Source organism: Macaca fascicularis, chromosome 1 (genome assembly GCF_037993035.2).
Source record: "Macaca fascicularis isolate 582-1 chromosome 1, T2T-MFA8v1.1".
Classification (NCBI taxonomy): domain Eukaryota; kingdom Metazoa; phylum Chordata; class Mammalia; order Primates; family Cercopithecidae; genus Macaca; species Macaca fascicularis.
In genome coordinates, this window is record NC_088375.1 from 163,702,628 (window position 1) to 163,723,646 (window position 21,019).

The following is a 21,019-nucleotide window of genomic DNA, read 5'->3' on the forward strand; positions in this document are numbered from 1 at the left end:
TGTCACCCAGGCTGGAGTGCATTGGTGCAATCATGGCTCAAATTCCTGGGCTCCAGGAATCCTCCTGCCTAGGTCTCCCAAAGCACTGGGATTACAGACATAATGGGTGGTCTGCATTAACCCTTTAATCCCACCAACAATCTTATAGGCGTAGTTACAACCTTTATTCCCATTCCACCAAGAAGGAAACTGAGGCCCAGCAAGTTGCAGTAACTTACCCAAGGTCACGCAGCTAATAAGTGGTGGAACCAGGATTCCAGCTGGGCAGTATGTTCTAGAGTTTACCCTTCTTCCTGCCTAGGGTTTTTGGCTATCAATCTCCCCAAACTATGTCAAAGTTCCCACTTATTTGAAAGTGGTAACAGTTCTATTTCTCTAATTGCCATCCAGCTCTATCCAATCTTAGTCCAAAAGTGAAATATCCACAATAACCAGCTGTATTTGCTCGCTGCCTTCCACTGTTGCTCATTCAGTCCTGTCTTTGTTCAAGCCGTTCCCTGCCCCCTTCCAGTTATTTTCATGCTCTGCACCTCCTTATGAAACGTTAACTCCCCTCAGTTACTTTTATATTTCCCCTTTCTCTGAATCCTTAAGGCTTCTACAGTCTGTACTATTGTGAGGAGACCAGTATAACTGCATTTAAGGTCTATTATCTTTAGAATATATTTTGATGTTTTAGAAAGAGAAAAACACAGAACCCCCTTAAAAGATGAAGATTCAGAAAGCAGTGCTAGAAGTTACAAAGCCTAGTAACTGTACAATCTCTTTGGATAGTGAGGCTGTAAAAACTCCAAAAGATGAAGTTAAATTGAGGAGACGGTTGTAAGGCATTAGAGGCTTTAATACAGTTTGAGTTGCTCAGAGTCTCATGAAGGGGTGTGAGAATGTTCATTGGAAGGAGAGTCCCTGGCCTACCCACTTTGTTTCCCCAGGCAGTCTGAATCCTGAGAGGAAAGATAAGAAAGGAAGGCAACTTTGGAAAGTAAGAAGGGGAAACAGTTTATTTTTGTTGTTAGTGTGATAGAGCAGGCCCCGGACTAGAAATGATGGCTCACACCCAAAAGACCAGCGAGTAAATAAGGACAGTAGATAACGTGCCAGCTATACCCATTTCCTCAGAATTCTGCTGAAGTGACAAGTCTATCTGTATTCCCTGTACAGAATAACTAATAAATTTTTTATGAAAGCTATCTTTTTACAACTAAATCATGGATTAGGCACCAAAAGCCTGGTTTCTAGTTCTGGTTCTAGGTCTAGATTTGAGCAAGTCAACTTCACTCAGCTTAAATTTTTTTTTTCACCTATAAAATAGAAATAATATCTACTCACTTATAGACATTGTATGTAAAAACATGTAGAAGAAATCGTTCATTCAAACATCACATAGGAATTAAACCATGTTGTGGCTGACTCTGGTTTAGTCACTGAGGTTCCATCAACAAACAGAAACATGAAAATCTCTGCTTTTGTGGGGCTCACTGAGTGGTATAATTGGCCCAGCTCACATGTTTTAGTTTCTTAACCCTGCTCAGTTATCCACACTTTTATTTTTTTAAAGAAACAAGCATTTGCTCAATAAGGTATGTCCTAGGCTATTTATGAGGGGATTAAATCTACACATCTATTACTGGGCCTAGTGATAGAGCAGAAAGAGGAAGCTAGATCCCAGATAGGACTTTGCTGCAAGCTCACTTTTTGACTGTAAAAAAAGTGGCTTCGTATCCTCATCTGTAAATAAGAGAGTTGGATTACATCATCTCCAAGGCTCCTCTTAGCTTTAAAATGTGCAGTTTCGTTTACGCCCACAGGGATCACTACTCTCTTGGTGGCTTGGTGCCTAAGAAGAACTTGCCAATGCTCAGAATATAGGCTGCAAATTCTAACAAAGTAGATGATGGTGAACATCACCATCTTATGCTCTGGACTGTGACTATGTGCCATTTTCTATTATTTCTTGTTATTTCAATTGCTTCCCAACTAGGGTACACACTCCTGCAAGGCAGGAATCAAGAAGTGCATTATACATATTATTATCTGGATCAGGAAAGACTCCTTTGATATCAGAAGTCTGGATTTGTATTTCTAAAATTATCTGTATTTTCCCCCTTGAGTAGGTCAAATGCTGCTCCTACTACCTTATATGTTTTGCTTATTAATTTGACCAATTAACTCTATTTTATGTCATGAACAATATAAAATTTAGTTCTACCCTTATCAGAATAATGTGTTCATTCCAGCTTAATGAAGTTTCACTATACTTGCATAAAAAGCAGGGGGAGGTTTGTCAATTCTAGAACTTAATATGCAGTACAGGTATGTCTAGCCTGAGTACTACAATACCAGATGAGAGCATATACCAAAAGTTTCTAAGAGACTAGTTTTATTAGCACAGGAATGAAAAACAATTACAGAATTTGGAGGGAGTGAGGCAGTAGAGTGTGGTTAGGACCTGTGTTCTGGAACTGGACTCCTGGCATTTGAATTCAAACTCTGCCACTCACCTGGAGGTGACCCTAGGCGAGTTACTTTACCTATCTATGCCTCCATTTCTGCATATCTCAAGTGAACATGATAAGAGTACCAATTACAAATAATTAAATGAATTATTATTTGTAAAGTGTTTGAACAGTGTCTGACAAAGGGAGAGGACCTTCTAATTCTGGTCAGTTGCTTAGGAGGGAGTTAAAAGGAGAGGAATTAGGAGCATCTGACACTGTATGTCACTTAAAAAAGCTGGTGGTAAAGGAAGGCAAAACATTGGACTGCGCTTGTAGGAAGGAGTAGAGACAAACAGTCAAGCACAGGTGTTTGTGTGTATTGGTTTCCCAAGACAAGGGAAGCCTCCACATATCTGAAAGTGGATGGAAAGGAGCCAGCGGTCAGTAAGTTGGAAGAGGGAGGGGATAGCTATGGGAGCGGGATGACCTGTAACAAGGACTCAATTAATCAGAGGTGAAGAGAGGGAATTCTAGGATAGTTTTCTCTTTGTTCCTTCAAAATCTAGCTAGCTTTATGCCATGTTACAAATCTGGCCTTGAAATTCTGAAGGTGACAGCACAGACCATCATAGTCCTCAGTTATTCAGGATCAAGCAGTGTGGATGGGGATAAATTAGTGAGCTGGTGTGGGTGAGCAGAGATAACTATTAACGACATGATGGAAAGTAGCTATAACCCTGTGGTACAGCTGGGTCATTCTGGAAGGAATGATGCAGACAAACTAGCATAGTGTTCAGCCCACAGAGGCAACATGGCTCTGTGAATACAGGCATCAGGCATCCTCAGCTAAACCATAAACAGCCACAGAGTCTACAAATGAGCCATAGCAGAAGGCCAAACAAATGAGCTATGCTTGTGTAGTCTCCATTTAGTGTCTGTGGCATCTGCATTCACACATCAATCATCTTTCAGAATTGCCATAGGAAAACAATTTAGCCCAAGAGTTAAATTCAAATTGGAAGATCAACACTGACCCTTCCTCCAAGTACACTGATAAATAGTCTGCACCACCTTAACTGAATTATTTTAAAATATCCTGTAACACAGTTTAGTAAGTAAAGCTGTCTAAATTGAAATCTTTGGGCTCTCACATCCAGAGGGAGGATAAACTTTGCTGGCAGACTGGATATCTTATATACTTGGAAATTTGGGAAGAGCGCAGCAGAGCCGTAAGTTTAGTTGGAACAAGAACAAGATTTATTTCAGGCAGGAAGATCCTAGGCAGCATGAAGGAAAATCTTTATGGCTGCAAGAGCTGATATGTCTAAGAGAGGCTCATTAGTACCTGCTCATTCTTATACTTTCAGGTCAGGCCATATTTGGTGTGAACGAAGATCAGGGTACTAAAGGGTTTAAGCATGAAACGAAATTAAAGGCAAAGGGGTTTGGCATCACCTGGCATATGGTAGTCTTTATCTTTTAGAAATGGGAAACTTTCAAAGATATTTATGATTTGCCAAGATTTGCCTTGGAAACAATATGAAGGACATGTTAAGGAGAAGGAAAACTTGGGTCAGAAACAGTAGTAACAAGGCTATTAGTAGATCAAATCATATATAATCTCCAATACACAACAATTTTTTAAAATGGAATTGATTTTTTGGAGCAGTCCATAGCAGAATTGAGAATTACAGAGATTTTTCACAGACCCCCTGTCGCCACATATGCATAGCTTCCTCCATTATCAATGTCCCCTACCAGAGTGGTGTATTTATTGCAGTTGATGAATCTACAGTGACACAGCATTATTACCCAAAGTCCATAGTTTCCATTAGGGTTCACTGGGTTTGGAAAAATGTATAATGACATGTCCACTATTATGGAATTGTAGATTAGTTTCAGAGCCCTAAAAATCCTCTGTGCTCCACAGACAATGCCTCTAGGGAAACATATGCTTCAGAACTCTTGGCTCTTGACAAATTACCTTGCAGTGCTTCTTCTTTTAGGTTTTTTTTTTTTTTTTTTTTTTTTTTTTAATGTAATCTCCTGCTATTTGCATTGTACAGGTATGTGATATCGAAATTCCTACAGCTGTAGTCTGCTTCTAAAGTTTAGCCAACAAATAATGCAAGCCCAAGGGCATTTCCTTAGTTAAAGCAGGGCTCTAAATAAGAAACAAGCAGCATAAAAGCAGGAAGAGGAACCTAGTGGTCAGCTAAGGTGAGAACTTATCCTAACCAGATCGTTCCTTAGCAGATGGAGAATCTTCTCACATAAGAGTACAACGGGGGCTTTGAAAGTCTTGCAGAAAAAAAATGTTAAAAAACCCAAAAACTTGTTTTCCTTTCTCTTCAAAGTCTGACCAGTCTTCCAGAACCACAAAATCTCTGTGCGAATTGCCACTAAACATTTTCTGTTTGCTGTGGAATAGGTATTGGTCAAAGTGTAACTTCTGCTGCAAAGAAGACATGGCATTTTATGATTCTTCACACAGCACTGCCTGCCTAAAACAGAAATCATCCATTAGCTTAACACAGTTAAGAATTGGAAAACTATATGTCTGTCTGGACAGCTTGTATAAGGCCATGCCACTTAAGATGGCCATGTTGCTTAAGATAATCTTAATTAAATTTTTGAGAGAGAAAATAAAACCTTAGGAAGCCAATTTAAAAAGACTAAAGAAACATTGGATTTTATTTTTTTCTCCTTTCTCTTGTAACACATTTTTATGAGGAATTCATTTTATTCTGTCTTTTTCTTAAAGACAATTACTGAGAAATTTATTTAAAAAAAAAAAAAAGGAATCCTTTTTTGGCTGTAACATCCAATGAATTTAGGAGATGTGTAACATGGAGAATGCTGTTGAGGGATGGGCCTCGGGACTGGCTGTGCAGCATTGTCCGTTCAGGCCACAAATGCCTATCCACCATGATTTCTGTGCCAGGCACTGTGGTAGCTGCTGGAGACTCAGTGGTAAGCAAAACCAGGCATGGTTCCTGCTCTCATGAAGCTTATAGCTTAGGTACAATGACACATATTCGATAAATAATCACACACATAACTATACGTTTCATATAACACCAGTTCCTGAAAGAAAAATAATAGTAGATGTCGTATAGTGGGGGACCAGTCCTAGTCAACAGGATGTTCTCCAAGGAAGTGATTCTCCAAGTTGAGATCTATCAGATGAGTAGAAGTTAGCCAGGTGATGAAGAAATGGAAGCATACTCCAGGCAGAAGAAAGTGCAAGTACAAAGGCCCTGAGGTATAAAGGAGGATGACACTGTTCTTAATATTCGAAGATGGCTGGTATAGCCTGAGCACAGAAGACGAAAAAGGCAAAAAGTTTGAAAAGAGGCTGAAGTTGTGTCCTGAGGCCAGAAAAAACAGCCCTTGATGTCATGTTAAGAATTCTAGTCTTTATCCCAGAGCAATGGGAAATCACGAAAAATAATCAGCTGGAGGGTGGTTGAATTAGATTTCTCTTCACCAGTCACTTGAGGTCAATGAGTTCTTACTCAGTGTTTAACAAGTGCTGTGATAACTTCCCCAGTCATATCAGACATGGTCTCGGCTCGCAAGTGGTATTTGATGTCTAAGTGTCGGAGGAAATAAGTGTGAGTCAAAGCTTGGAAGTAGAAATGAGATGGTCCTAGGAAGGTAATATCTAAAACATCCTTATTCATCATAGCCAAAATGACTTTGATATGCACCTTTTGGTTTTGCTTTTCTTTCAAAATACTCAAAGAAGTGTGCTGTGAAATCCTCTGTCTGTTCACAGATCAGGTACCACACAAACAACTATGCATCCAGCTCCACCTCCTTACCCTGCCAGTGTTCCTCAACCTTGATGTGGAGTGACCATTTGGAAAGGTGAGATTTAGAAACTGCCGGGATTTACAGCATAGCCTCCTCCCATCTCTCAGTTCTAATCTGAGTTCATGCTACAAAGGCAGAGTATCTCTGAGAATTAAAATGCAAATTAAACGTATACGTCTGATTAAGAGTACTAGATTCCTTAGAGGAATTGTTGTTTTTAAAACTCTACTTAAGTTTCCTCCAACCAAGAGGTTTTTGAAACTGACTCGAGTCTGATCTTGTGACTGATCAAGTCTCTTGCCATGAAAGAATCTGCAAGTCACTGATTTTTTCATAGTAAGGACAGTTTCCAGGAGTATGTTAAGGCTAAGCTACTCCTATTTTAATTAGGTATCAGAATCCAGCGTGTTCGCCATATGGCTCATATGGCTAGCACACTCTTAGTTGAACTTTTGATTAGATCTATTTTGAATAAAACATGTACTTCAATGAATGAATACTCTAAAAGGCAGAAGAACTTAATCCCAAATGTCACGTATCAAATTTCGAGCTTTAGCTTCCTCCCTCAAGCACCTCTTTTTAATATTTCTATTAGTGGCCAATTGAGTGGAAAGTCTGCTGGGTATTATAGCATTGTGTGATTTTTTTTTTTTCTTTTTAAGAAAGACTGTGGAAAGGTTTATTTTTGCAGAGATAGCACACTTGACTTATCGATAAAATGGGTTGAACTCTTCATTTTAGTGAAAAAGCGTGCTCATTTTATTTTATTCTCTGGGTAATGTCAGGTACAGTAATTCCTTTGGTCAGTACAAGTTGTTATAATGGATATGAACATTCAAGCAGCTCCGTTTCTTTAGACATTTATCCTCCCATGGTTGAGGGAACTGAGAGATAATCTCCTGTTTTTCAGAGGAAGAGATGAATGTGTTTTTTCAATAGAGATATATAGCGTGCCACTTAGAAGATAAGAACAAGCTGGTTGATTCTAGAAAATAGCTTTAAAAGTAGGAGTCCAATCCAATTTTTACTCAACTCACATTTATAATCCTATATCCTTCCCCACATCTATCTATCAATCATCTATCTATCTATCTATCTATCTATCTATCTATCTATCTATCATCTATCTATCTATCATCTATCTATCTATATGTATATAACACACACACACACACACACACACACATATACATATGTGCACACTGGGTGCTGTTTTGCTATTAATACAGATTCCCCTAGAAAACAAATGAAGGGAAATGGAGAGAGACACCTTGTTTCCATCTCTTTTTTGGTAGGTTCACTCTAACTCCATTTTTTATTTTTTAAAGTAAATCTTATTATACTTTTGCTCAGTTATAAAAATAAGCCCTGTTCTCTATGGAAACTTTGGAAAATGATGAAAATTAGAAAGAAAAGCAGCTTACTAAACTTTAGTCTCACTAGCCAGTAAAAATTAAGTATCATGTTAGTATATGTTTTTCTATACTTTTTTTCCTACAGTTCTTAAATTTTGTTTTATACATTTATGTTAATATTATGATATACATTTTTTAATCTTGTTCTCATTTTGTTTAGCATAAAATAAGCATTTCTCAGACTATTTGCAAATTATTTGTGAAGCCATTTTAATATTTATATAATAGCCTATCTAAATAATACACTATAGTTTACTTAACCATATGGTCAATTTTGTGGTCAAATTTGCCACACTGATGAAAATATTACTCTATCATTACCCAAGTACTGAAAGGCAGAGGTTTTAAAAAACTGCTTATGTATATATATTTTACCATAAGGAGACTTTATGGAATAATCAATATGTAATATTTAATATTCTTTAAAGATACATGTAATCAGACTGTTTGCTAAAATAATTAGAGAGATTTAAAATTTCATCGATCATGTGTGATAAAATTTGCTTTACTCTAATTGGCACTGTGTAGTATCTTAAAAAAAAATGAACAGAATACTTTAATTTTTGAGACGGAGTCTCTCTCTGTCACCAGGCTGGAGTGCAGTGGCATGATCTTGGCTCACTGCAACCTCTGCCTCCCAGATTCAAGCAAATCTCCTGCCTCAGCCTCCCAAGTAGCTGGGACTACAGGCACACGCCACCACGCCGAGCTAATTTTTTTATTAGTAGAGATGGGGTTTCACCATGTTGACCAGGATGGTCTTGGTCTCTTGACCTCATGATCCATTCACCTCGGCCTCCCAAACTGCTGGGATTACAGGCATGAGCCACTGCGTCTGGCCTACTTTGATGTTTTGATAGGAAAATATTCTATTTCCTGGCTCTTTCAGCTTGTATTCTTCTTTATTTCTTTTTAGACTAGAGTTATATACTAATTGAAACTTATTTTTACAACAAGATTATTTGACCACTTATTGTGCCTACAATTGCTTTTTTAAAAATAAAACACATGTAATTACTTCAAATGAGAATGTTTTAAATGTTAAAGCAAGCAAATTTATTACTTATATTTTACTCCTCACACCATACACAAAGTTATAAAAAAAAAAAAAAAATCCCCATCCGTGCTTATTGCATCTTTCTCTCTCTATTCTAACAGACAATGAAAGAACGGAGTCGGACATTTTATTGCAATTCCTGCTTCCCTGAATTTGCGTATTTCTTCCCACCTGACAAGGAGAATTATATTTTGATTTGGATTATTTCTTCATTTTTATCTGTTTATTTTAATGATTGTTTTGTTGGTAATATCCATGGAGATCAACTTTATTATTATTATCCATGCCTCCGAATATTAGATTGGTTTCTTGAATGGCATTTTGAATATACATTTAAGAAGTTGGGAAGAACTTCACAGATGATGATTGGAGGAAAAGTGATGAAAAGAAAGACCTGTGTTCCACGAATTTTCTCCAGCTTCAAACCTTTACATGAATCTTAACCGAAGTGGACATCTTTACGTTTCATGACAGCTTGATTTTACAATATGAGTTTGAAAAATCAGTATGAGTTTATGATGGTGAAAAGTCAACATATTGAGAGCAATAATTCAATTAATAGAATATGAACTTAATGAGATATAAAAGCAAATGAGGGCAGGAGGGAATAGTGACAAAAATATTTGTGCCCAATTATGATTAATGTTTTACAGATGTTGTGTCCTTGTGGGCTTAGCACGGAACTAAAAGTTTCTGAGTTTCAATTCTGGTTGTGTGTCATTTAGTAACTCAGGAATCTGATTAATTGTTATTTCTAAGCTTTTGACGACAAAGGAGTGATGCAGCTAAGGGCATCCTTGAAGTGTCATAAAAAACAAATTTGAGGTTGGATGATTAGCTGCACAGTTAGAGTGATAAAAATTCCAGGCATGCCTTCTGATTCACCACGATCAAGTCAGGATTTCTTAGTATTTCTTTGCTGGCAGCATATACAAAGGCAAAATTAATAAATAACATAGTTGTTGAATAACAAATTTTGTAACATTTTTATAAAACAAAAGAATCTATTTTGTCTGTATTAAATTAAAAAACTTTGTGGACTTTTAAAAGATACACTTGAGTCATCTAATAGTTTTCAAATGATATGCTTACCTGCTTTTAAATTCAAGCAGCCTTTCTTCTTCTTGTCCTTTTTTTTCTCTTCCTCCCTTTCTTCTGTCCCCTCGTTTACTTAATTCACCACATATTTACTGAGTGTCTCCTCTGTAGGTACCATGCTAAGGGCCATACTTCACCTATACGACATCTTGGGAAGTGATGAAAATATGGTCTCAGAAGTTTTGCCATAGGATCATATGCTGTGACTACATATCATTTCTGCCAACTATAATGACTCAATTGTAGAGTCCTTCTTAAACAGCAGAACCAGTTGTGAATTAGCTATAAAAACCATAACTACTTTCTTCCAAATCTATACTTAAAATCGTCTTAACTAGCATAAAGCTGATGCTCTACACAATCCCTTTACTTAAGTTTAAATTCAGTGAATTTTACTGAGTACATAGTATTTGCCAACATCGGAAGAATTTCCATTCTTCTGTTACCTCTGTCTGTTCCTCATTCATCTGTGTGACTAGCTGTCATCTATTCACTGTTTTATTTTTACAAAAGATGGTACAGTTTATAGAGGGCTTCACCAATTTTTCATAACTAATATAAGTAAGAATTCAAATTCAGGTTCAAGTTTTTAAAATTCCAGGTGTACTGTTCCTTCTTACAGCACAATGGAATGAAAGATTTGCTGCAATTATATTCTGTTTACGAGACAAAGTGATGTGGTAACAGAAATATGAGTTTTGGAATCAAACTTGGATTTAAATCTGGCTGTGCCACTCACAAGCTCTGTGACTCTGAGAAAGTTAATTAGTTTCATTGCATCTCAGTAAATTAATCTATAAATTGAAGATAATAGTACTTACCTGTAGGGTAATTGTAATAACGTGCATAAAATGAGTATTGCACGATAGATCCTCAGAAAGTATTTACTATGATTGATTCTTTACTCAGACTTATTTCTACCTATTTAATATGAATCTCAGTTTCAACTACAAACTGGCTTCCTGACTGTGTGGGTTTAAATGTCATGAACGGAATCAACTCCAACCATCCTTTGGATGCTATACTTGTTTATAAGATGTCATGACAATTTTTTTTTTTTTTTTTTTTTTTTTTTGAGATGGAGTCTCGCTCTGTCGCCCAAGCTGGAGTGCAGTGGCCGGATCTCAGCTCACTGCAGCTCCGCCTTCCGGGTTCCCGCCATTCTCCTGCCTCAGCCTCCCGAGTAGCTGGGACTACAGGTGCCCGCCACCTCGCCCGGCTAGTTTTTTTTTTTTGTATTTTTTAGTAGAGACGGGGTTTCACCGTGTTAGCCAGGATGGTCTCGATCTCCTGACCTCGTGATCCACCCATCTCGGCCTCCCAAAGTGCTGGGATTACAGGCGATAATTTTTGTCCATGCAAAACCTACCCACCTCCCACATGTTCAGATCTCACCTTATCCTCAGGCCTTGAATACTTTAAGTATTTTTGTTTTTTCCTTACCTCTGTCTGCAACTTTGAAGCTACGTAGTACCCAGTTTGACTATTGTATTGTACTATTCCTTAAATATTTCCATTGTGTATGTCTCTTTCCATGTGACAAAACTGTAATTCATGGTGGACAGGACTCGTTTCTTAATTTTTTCCATAGGTCTCTTGGCACTAGTGTAGTGTTTGACCCTAGAAAGATGTTACTAATTAAGTAAATTGTCAGCAAAGGTAACATGTACAAGATTAACATAAGTGAACATGATAGCTTTTTGTTTTTATGTTATTGTTCATGTTATTGGTTGTTGTCATTTCACGTTAAACTTTCCTGGTTTAAAAATGTCTACATCCAGGGAGAATAATCACAAGAAGTGTTTTTTGTTTGTCTGTTTAAGACAGAGTCTTACTCTGTAGCCCAGGCTGGAGTGTAATGGCGTGATCTCGGGTCACTGCAACCTTGGTCTCCCTAGTTCAAGCAATTCTCCTGCCTCAGCCTCCTGAGTAGCTGGGATTACAGGCACCCACCACCACTCCCAGCTAATTTTTGTATTTTTAGTAGAGATGGGGTTTCACCATGTTGGCCAGGCTGGTCTCAAACCCCTAACCTTAAGTGATCCACTCACCTCAACCCCCCAAAGTGCTGGGATTACAGGTGTGAGCCACCATACCCAGGCCACATGAAGTTTTATATAACATGTTTATTAAAGGTTTTTTTGGTTCAAGTAATAAGTAATAAAATAATTAGAAAAGTTAGAAAAATAATGACTATTTGGCAAAAATATTTCTCATACAATGAGAAATTATCTTTGTCCAATTAGTTTAAAATCTAATGTAGAGAAACTATATATCTATATATACATATCAGTATATATATGTATATATGAGATACTTTAAAAAATAGACTTTAATTTTTAGAGTAGTTTTAGTTTCATAGCAAAACTGAGCAGGTACAGAGGACATTTTTGTTTACAATCTGCACAAATGTATCCATTGTGTACTAAATTCATTGAAAATAATGTCATGCTACATGTGTACTCAAATACTCTGGGTTGTAATTCAGCAACCCAGACTTGGTTTTTAACACCAACTTGGTTTTTAACAAGTACCGTCATCTTCATTTTCAATAAACACAAATTCTCATCATTATGTAACAAGGTTATAATGAAGATAGAACTAACCCTCAAAATAAAGTAAGATCCTTAAGAACTTTGCCCCCAAAAAAAGTTACTTGTGAAGAACTGATGCTTGATCTACAGTTTTATTGTAATTGTAGTAACTACTGTAAAGCTCTGTGGGATACATACGTGAAACAAACATACAACATTAATATGCTTTAAGTGAGCTATGTAGACCTGAGTCCTGACTATACATATAATATATTCCATGTACTTTAAAACTTACAGCTTTTGCATTGGAAGAAATGAACTGCTGCCTACTCCAGCCCCCATCGTATTGCAGCATTAGTGCTTTCATTCAGCATCAGTGCAACCCAGCGTAAAATAAAACAAACAAATTAAAAAAAACTCAGCTGTGCTGTTCCCAAGAGAGGTTGGACCAGGGTAATGTAAAGAGGCATGCCAAGCCATGCCAAGATCTATTAGCCAGGAATAGGTAAGAGAACAGAGAATATTGTGTTTAGAAGGGCTTTGGCTTCCGTCAGAAGGTAATTTATCTAAGTTCTCCCAAGGAGGGAAGAGAAAAGTAGAGTCATTATCTTTTACATAATAAAATATATCCACAGAATATATGAAAATTCAGGCAGTGTTAGCTTGGGTCTGTGTTTTTAGTATCTATAAGAATAATTTTCAAAAATTAAACATAATAAAATAAAAGTTATACGGAAATCAGATGAACTAAGAGAAAAAGCTTTTCAACATCCTTAGTACTTGGAAGCACATTTCAAAGAAATCTGTTCTTAAGATAATTGTCACTATGCAGGTATCTTAAGGATCTGCATAAAATATATACTTCTCATTATATTTTTAGTTATGACTACAGAAGTGTTTAACTGTCATCTTAAAAATATCTGTCCTCATATTTTTTATTAATACAGGCTTTTACGATCTTATTAATTCAAAATATTTCTAGGCTCATCCTAGATTTTCTACAGCTTTATTTTCATTATCTGAATTTTTTTTACTTTAAAAGAGTGTGTACAATAAATACTTTTTAAAACTTCTGTATTTTTATTTAAATACTCAAACACATTGTAAGCTATTGTGGCCAGGACTTAAAGCACCTACAGAGAACCTATAGAGTCTAGCACAGTCAGTACTAAGCACATAGAAGTTGCTCAATAAAAATGTGATGAATAGTCTCAGTGGACCAGACTGTAATATAAATGAATGATGCCTAAGACAAGTAGGTGATATTACACTGTGAGTAATGGTGGCATTTAGTTGGCAGCTGATTCTCTATTTACATTTCTTTTTTGATATTATGCCATTTTGGTCAGTCTTTAAATTTAAGTAGTACAAGGAAGTCTTTTTTTAGACTTCTTGAAGAAAACAGCTGTATTTTTTTTAACATGGCATGACTGCTGTTAAGAAAAACTGTAAATTAGTTCAATCATTGTGGAAGACAGTATAGAGATTCCTCAAGGATCTAGAACCAGAAATACCACTTGTCCCAGTAATCCTATGACTGGGTATATACCCCCCAAAATAGAAATCATTCTACTATTAAGACACATGAACATGTATGATTATTGCAGCACTATTTAAAATAGCAAAGACATGGAACCAACACAAATGCCCATCAGTGATAGACTGGATAAAGAAAATGTGGTACATATACACCACGGAATACTATGCAGTCACAAAAGGGAATGAGATCATGTGCTTTGCAGGGACATGAATGAAGCTGGAAGCTATCATCCTCAGCAAACTAACACAGGAACAGAAAACCAAACACCACATGTTTTCACTCATAGGAACAGAAAACCAAACACCACATGTTCTCACTTGTAAGTGGGAGCTGAACATTGAGAACACATGGACACAGAGAGGGGAACAACATACACCAGGGACTGTTGGGGAGTCGGCGGTGAGGGGAGGGAACTCAGAGGACAGGTCAATAGGTGCAGCAAATCACCATGGCACATGTACACCTATGTAACAAACCTGCACGTTCTGTGCATGTACTCTGTTTTTTTTTTTTTAAGAAGAAATAAAGAGCAAAATGTAAACAATGGAAAAAATAGATAAATACAAGCCTGCATATTGAATAACTTCTTTCTTTATATTCATTTTTTAGAATTTTTCATTTCTATAGGTTTTGGGGGATCAAGTGTTATTTGGTTACATGAGTAAGTTCTTTAGTGGTGATTCGTGAGATTTTGGTGCACCCATCACCTGAGCAGTATACACTGAAATAACTTATTTTAGCCAGTTATCTAATTTCTTACCTTGGCAGAGGAGCTGAATTTTAACTTTACACCTACAGGCAGATGAAGGTATTGCAGAAGATATATAGCCTGTACAATAAAATAAACATAATTTGCACACATGAGAACAGGAGAAAATATTTTATTACTTCTTTGAGCAAAGTATAGTTTTCTCTTTACAGAAATAAGTACACCAGGGCCTTAGTAAATGAATGACAGTTTTCAGTTTATTTCCAGATAAAAGTTGGTGATTTCTAATTATGGTTTTAATCAGTTTATTGATTTAACCTAAAACTCAAATGCTAAATCTCTTTGGATGCATTGGAATTACATAAGAAATATTTATGGAGCATTACTTTGAGAAAGTAGCAAAAAATAAATTCCAAGTGCATATGAAAAACCTGAGAACTTAAGTAACAAGCTCTGAAATCCTACGGTCCTGGAAGAGCAGAAGAAAATACACACTAAACCACAGAACAATGAAAAATACAGGATAAAGCAAAAGTAAAGCAGAGAGGAAGGTAAATTTGTCACAAAACTGGACAAAGGATAATTTAGTAAGAGGTGCTCCATAAACACTTGCTGCTTGTTGTGGTGGTGGGAGGAGGATGCTGCTGGTAAAGAATAAGACACAGGTATTCAAGTAAAATTAGCTAAATGTCATACTAAGTATAGAGGGAATGGGGAAAAGATACAGTCTTAAAGAAACTTTTGAAAAAGTAAGAAAAATACAAGATTGAGTTAATCTCCTTTCTCTGTATCTAATCATCCTGTAAGTTCCATTAGTTCTACAAGTATTTCTCAATTCTGCCCCTCCGTTTTCGCTGGCATGGTCTACATCTAGGTCTCCACCATTTCCCATCTGCATTGCTTCAGTAACAGGTGTCTTGATTCTGATCTTGGCCCCTCCATCCATTTTCCACACCTGCTGCCAGAGTTATATTTTGTTAATAAAATGAAAATCTGTTTTATTTTCTTTTTTAAACATCTTTAATATTTTCCTGTGAGTTTCAGGATAAAGTTAAAACAACCAAACTTAGTCCACAGAGCTTTCTACAACCTAGTCCCTGCAAGGCTCTGATTTTTTTTTTTTTTTTTTTTTTATCCACCTGGCTTTATAGCAATGCCTGCCTGCTCTCTCATGTCTCTGTGCTTTGCATATGCTGTTCTAAGTACATTGGATACTCCCTTCTCCCTTTCTCTATGTGACTAACCCTCACTCATCTTTCATATTTCAACAGAAGTACCACTTCCTTCAAGAAGCCTCCTTCCTTTAGAAAACATTTTTCTGTGTTTAATTTGTTGGTTTATTTGTCCATCTTCTTTGCTATGGAAGATGGGAACCATATTTCTCACTTCCTCGTCTAGTGTGTCTATCACAGTATATGGCATAGAGCCGGTACAAACAAATTCTTGCTGGAGAAAGAAAGAATGGAAAGAAGAGATGCAAAAATCAACTATGAAAGTTTGAGCAAAAATAATAATTCAAGATCATTCAAGACTGAAACCATCCTTTTGTTACTTAAAACCAGTAATTAGTCACATTTTCTGAATGATCACTTGATATGGTTTGGCTGTGTCCCCACCCAAATCTCATCTTGAATTGTAGCTCCCATAATTCCCACCTGTCATGAGAGGGACCCACTGGGAAGTAATTGAATCATGGGAGTGGGTCTTTCCTGTCTGTTCTCCTGATAGTGAATACATCTCACAAGATCTGATGGTTTTACAAAGGGGAGTTCACCTGCACATGCTGTCTTTCCTGCGCTCATGTAAGACATGACTTTGCTCCTCATTCACCTCCCACCATGATTGTGAGGCCTCCCCAGTTATGTGGAGCTGTGAGTCAATTGAACCTCTTTCCTTTATAGGTTGCCCATTTTAGCTAGTTTTTGTTGGCAGCGTGGGAACAGACTGATACAGTAAATTGAGTGTTGCCACAAAGGGCACCTGAGAATGTGGAAACAACTTTGGAACTGGGTGATAGGTGAAGGTTGAAACAGTGTGCAGGGCTCAGAGGATAGGAAAATGTGGGAAAATTTGGAACTTCCTAGAGAATTGGAGGGCTCAGAGAACAGAAAGATGTGGGAAAGTCTGGAACTTCCTAGAGACTTGTTGAAAGGCTTTGGCCAAAATGCTGGCAGTGATGTGGACAATAAAGTTCAGGCTGACATGGTCTCAGATGGAGATAAGGAAATTGTTGGGAACTGGAACAAAGGTGACTCTTGCTGTGCTTTAGCAAAGAGACTGGTGACTTTTAGCCTCTGCCCTAGATACATGTGGAACTTTGAACTTGAGAGAGATGCTTTGGGACATCTGGTGGAAGAAATTTCTAGGTAACGAAATGTTCAAGAGGAAGTCAAGCATTAAAGTTTGGAAAATTTGCAGACTGACGATGCAAAGGAAAAGAAAAACCCATTTTCTGGGGAGAAATTCAAGCCTGCCATAGAAATTTGCATAAGTAATCAGGAGCCCAACGTGAATCACCAAGACAATGGAAAAAATGTCTCCAAGGCGTGTTGGAGACCTTTCTGGCAGCCCCTCCATTGGAGGCCTGGAGGATTAGGAGGGAAAAATGGATTCCTGGGCCTCCTCTGCGTGTGCAGCCTAGGGGCTTGGTGCTCTGTGGCTGCTCCAGCCATGGCTAGAGGGAGCCAAGGTACCATTCAGGCAGTGGCTTCGGATAGTGCTGGCCCTGGGCCTTGGCAGCTTCCACACGGTGTTGGGCTTGCAGGTGCACAGAGGCCAGGAATTGAAGTTTGGGTGCCTCTTCCTGGATTTCAGAGGATATGTGCAGATGCCTGGATATCCAGAGATTTGCTGCAGGGTCAGGGCCCTTGTGGAGGCCTTTACTGGGTCAGGGCCCAGTAAGGAGGGGAGATGTGAGGTTGGAACCCCCATGCAGAGTCCCCACTGAGACACTGGCTAGTAGAGTCATGGGAGGAGGGCTGGCATCCTGCAGACCCCAGAATGTGTATCTGCCAAAGGCTTGTGTGGTGCGGTGTGCCTGGAAAAACCTCAGATACTAAATGCCAGCCCATGAAATCAGTCAGGAGGGCGGCTGTACCCTGCAAAACCAGAGGGACAGAGCTGTCCCAGATTATGAGAACCCACCTCTTGCATCAGGGCGACCTGGATGTGAGACATGGAGTCAAAGGAGATCATTTTGGAGCTTTAAGATTTGACTGTCTCACTGAAATTCAGACTTGCATGGGGCCTGTAGCCCCTTCAATTTCTCCCATTTGGAATAGCTGTATTTACCAAACACCTTTACCCCTATTGTATCTAGGAAGTAATTAACTTGGTTTTGATTTTACAGGCTCCTAGGCAAAAGGGACTTGCCTTGTCTCAGATGAAACTTTGGACTGCAGACTTTTGAGTTAATGCTGAAAAGAGTTAAGATTTTGGGAAAGTGTTGGGAAGGCATGATTGGTTTTGAAATGTGAGGGCATAGATTTGGGAGGGGTCAAGAGTGGAATGATATGATTTGGCTGTGTCCCCACCCAAATCTCATCTTGAGTTGTAGCTCCCATATTTCCCATGTGTTGTGAGAGGGACCTGAGGGGAGGTAATTGAATCATGGGGGCAGGTCTTTCCCGTTCTGTTCTCATGATAGTGAATAAGTTTCATGAGATCTGATGGTTTTATAAAGGCGAGTTCCCTTGCACACACTCTCTTGCCTGCCACCATGTAAGACATGACTTTGCTCCTCATTCACCTTCCACCATGAAGTGTAAGGCTTCCCCAGACATATGGAACTATGAGTCAATTGAACCTTTTTTTTTTTTATAGATTGCCCAGTCTCAGGTATGTCTTTGTTGGCAGTGAGGGAACAGACTAACACACTGCCCAGTTGATGGCTTTCCTGTAACAGACAGAACTAATTTTACATTTAGAATCAAAGCATGCAGAGTCCTGTTGAGATAGCAAACAAAACTAAAGATGAGTATTACAACCTTTTCTCACTTGGTAGAATTTAAAACAATCTTGGAAACTCCAGGAAAAATAACAAATGAAAATGTTGCTCTCAAATCTGACCCTGCATTTCTTCAAAAGTAGAATAGAGTCATCTTGGAGGAGCAGCTCAGGCTTGTAAGTTGGGTAGCTGTGGGTTTGAACCCTGACTGATACTAGGCAGTTGTATAATCTTCAAGACTCTATATCTGATCTTGTTTAGCCTCGGTTTTCTTATTTGTAAAACAGAGTAACATCTACTTGCAGTGCTGCTGTAAAAATTAGAGCTAAAGTGTGTCAGGTCACTATTTTTAGAATCATTACAAATCCCCAGAAGGCAAAGATGGTCCAAAGAAAGCCATTTACAGGATGCCTCAACTTTGAGTTTGTGGCTGGAATTTGGATCTAAGAGATAGGAATTATGTGTCCTCAAAAGCAGCAGATGGGCATGATAGGGCCCTAAGCAATTTTACTACAATCCCTTTGGAAACCTCTAATTGTTCTCTAAAGAGTTAACTTCAATTATCATTAGCCATCTGCTGAACCAATGGGATTTCCTCTGCAAGTGCCAGCAAGAATATTCCTGCCAGATAAAGAGAAAATGCTTTTGAAATAAAACTTGTAGAGCATAACTCACACGTAAATACTTTCAAAGTTAAGAGGAAACAGCCTGAGGCTAGAGCCACCATTAATATTCAGAATGCATAAAATATGCATGTTGTATGCTAAGAAAGAGTGAAATGTAAGCAGAGTTACCAGTGAAGGCTACATCATCTGAGTCTGTTTCAGAGTGATCTCTGGACAACACCATGATACCAGGGCCAGTGGGATTAAGGAAGACTATCTCCCAAGGCACCTGTTCATAAAAAGAAAAAGCAGGGTACTGTGGTCAGCCAATGGGATCAGGAAATTCAAGATACAGAACCTAGTACTTGTGCTACCCTTAGCTCATCACATAGCTACTGCCATATTGCAGAATTCGTTGGAACCAAGTGGAAAAATGACAGATGCTAAAAGAAGGGAATTTATAGAGATTTGGTGTAGCATTTTCCAGACTCGCCTAATCATATAAATCATGCAGGGATTGTTGAAATAGAAAATTCTAAGCGTTTCCCGGGAGGTTGAGTCAGAAAGTCTGGCATGGGGCCGAGGATTTTGCATTTTTTAAACCTTCCAGGTGATTCTTCTCATCAGGCAGGTTTGACATGGATGTAGTCCAGTGGTTCTTAAAGTATTGCCCCCAGATCAGCAGTATCAGCGTTACCTGGGAACTTCTTAAAAATGCAAGCTATTGGGACCCCATTCCAGACCTATGAATTGGCAACTATGGGGTGGAGTGGGAAGAGGGGACAGCAATCCGTGTTTTCGAAGCCCTCTGGTGATTATCATACATACTAAAGTTTGAGATCTACATTTGTCAAATGTGGCCCAGAGAGCTGGAAGTGGGGAGTGTAGCCGCTGATTAGGAAATTCTCCTGGCCCAAATTCTCCTAGGACTAAGAAGGTCATGATTTAAATCCAGATACTAACTGTTGCTTTTCCCTTGACTTCATTGTCTCTTTTTCTATTTTCTAAGGAGCAGTTTAATTGTGTGGCCCTTTTTAAATTTCCCGCTGATCAAGGCCAATCCCCTTTCTCCTTGATAGCAAGGATTCTTTATTATTTTTCTCCTTGATCCTCCTGCATTTTTTGCTCCCATCTTAAAGACATCAATAGAATGACATTGGTAGTATGGTTGAGGCTCACATTTCTGTCAAATGTGTTTTAATACTGGAATGTATCCAGAGATCTGCTGTAATATTTTTTAATGGGAAGTTTTAGCAAATCTTGTCCTCTTTACAAAGCCTCACTTTTTTTTTTCACCGTTTGGAAGGGCAAGGCAATGCTTAAAGATATTATCCATTTTTAAAATGGCCCTCATTTTGAAGGTTAGATTCTGGCATCAATGACATGCAAATATTCCCACTCAGTGTACAAAAGCAGAAATAAAAAGGGAGTCACTAATCAGCTAATGAGACAATTTTCTGGCACAACTCTGAAGAAAGTGTATTAGTGTTAATTTCTTTTGGTTGCCACCATGAAATACCATACGCTGAGTGGTTTAAGCAACAGAAATATAGTACCTCACAGTTCTGGAGGCCAGAAGTCCAGGATCAAGGTGTTGGCACTGTTGGTTTCTTCCATGAGCTGTGAGGGAAAAACCCGTTCCATCCCTTTCTTATAGCTTCTGGCGGTTTGCTAGCAAGCTTTGGAGTTTCTTGGCTTGTAGATGCATATCCATCTATGTTTTTAGGTTCTCGAAGTGTCCTCCCTGAGTATGTGTGTTCCCACTTTTTAAAGAACACCAATCATATTGATTTAGGGGACCATCCTACCTCATCTTAACTAATTATATCTACAATGACCTTATTTTCAAATAAGGTCA

General features: G+C 38.2%; 1 protein-coding gene across 5 annotated transcripts in view; it reads left to right on the forward strand.

The window, feature by feature from the left end:
• Positions 1–21,019, forward strand: part of PTGER3 (prostaglandin E receptor 3) — a 217,126-nt gene that overhangs the window by 71,496 nt on the left and 124,611 nt on the right. Inside the window, exons 3-4 of one of the 5 annotated variants that reach the window (XM_005543032.5) lie at positions 6,220–6,311; positions 8,831–9,780. The exons of 3 other annotated variants lie outside the window; for them this stretch is intronic. In XM_005543032.5, the coding sequence (XP_005543089.1) occupies positions 6,220–6,311; positions 8,831–8,837 (99 nt within the window). In that variant the 3' untranslated portion in view covers positions 8,838–9,780. Of the gene's footprint in view, positions 1–6,219; positions 6,312–8,830; positions 9,781–21,019 lie in introns of those variants that run through there. One more of the 5 variants, XM_005543029.5, reaches the window with a different exon arrangement.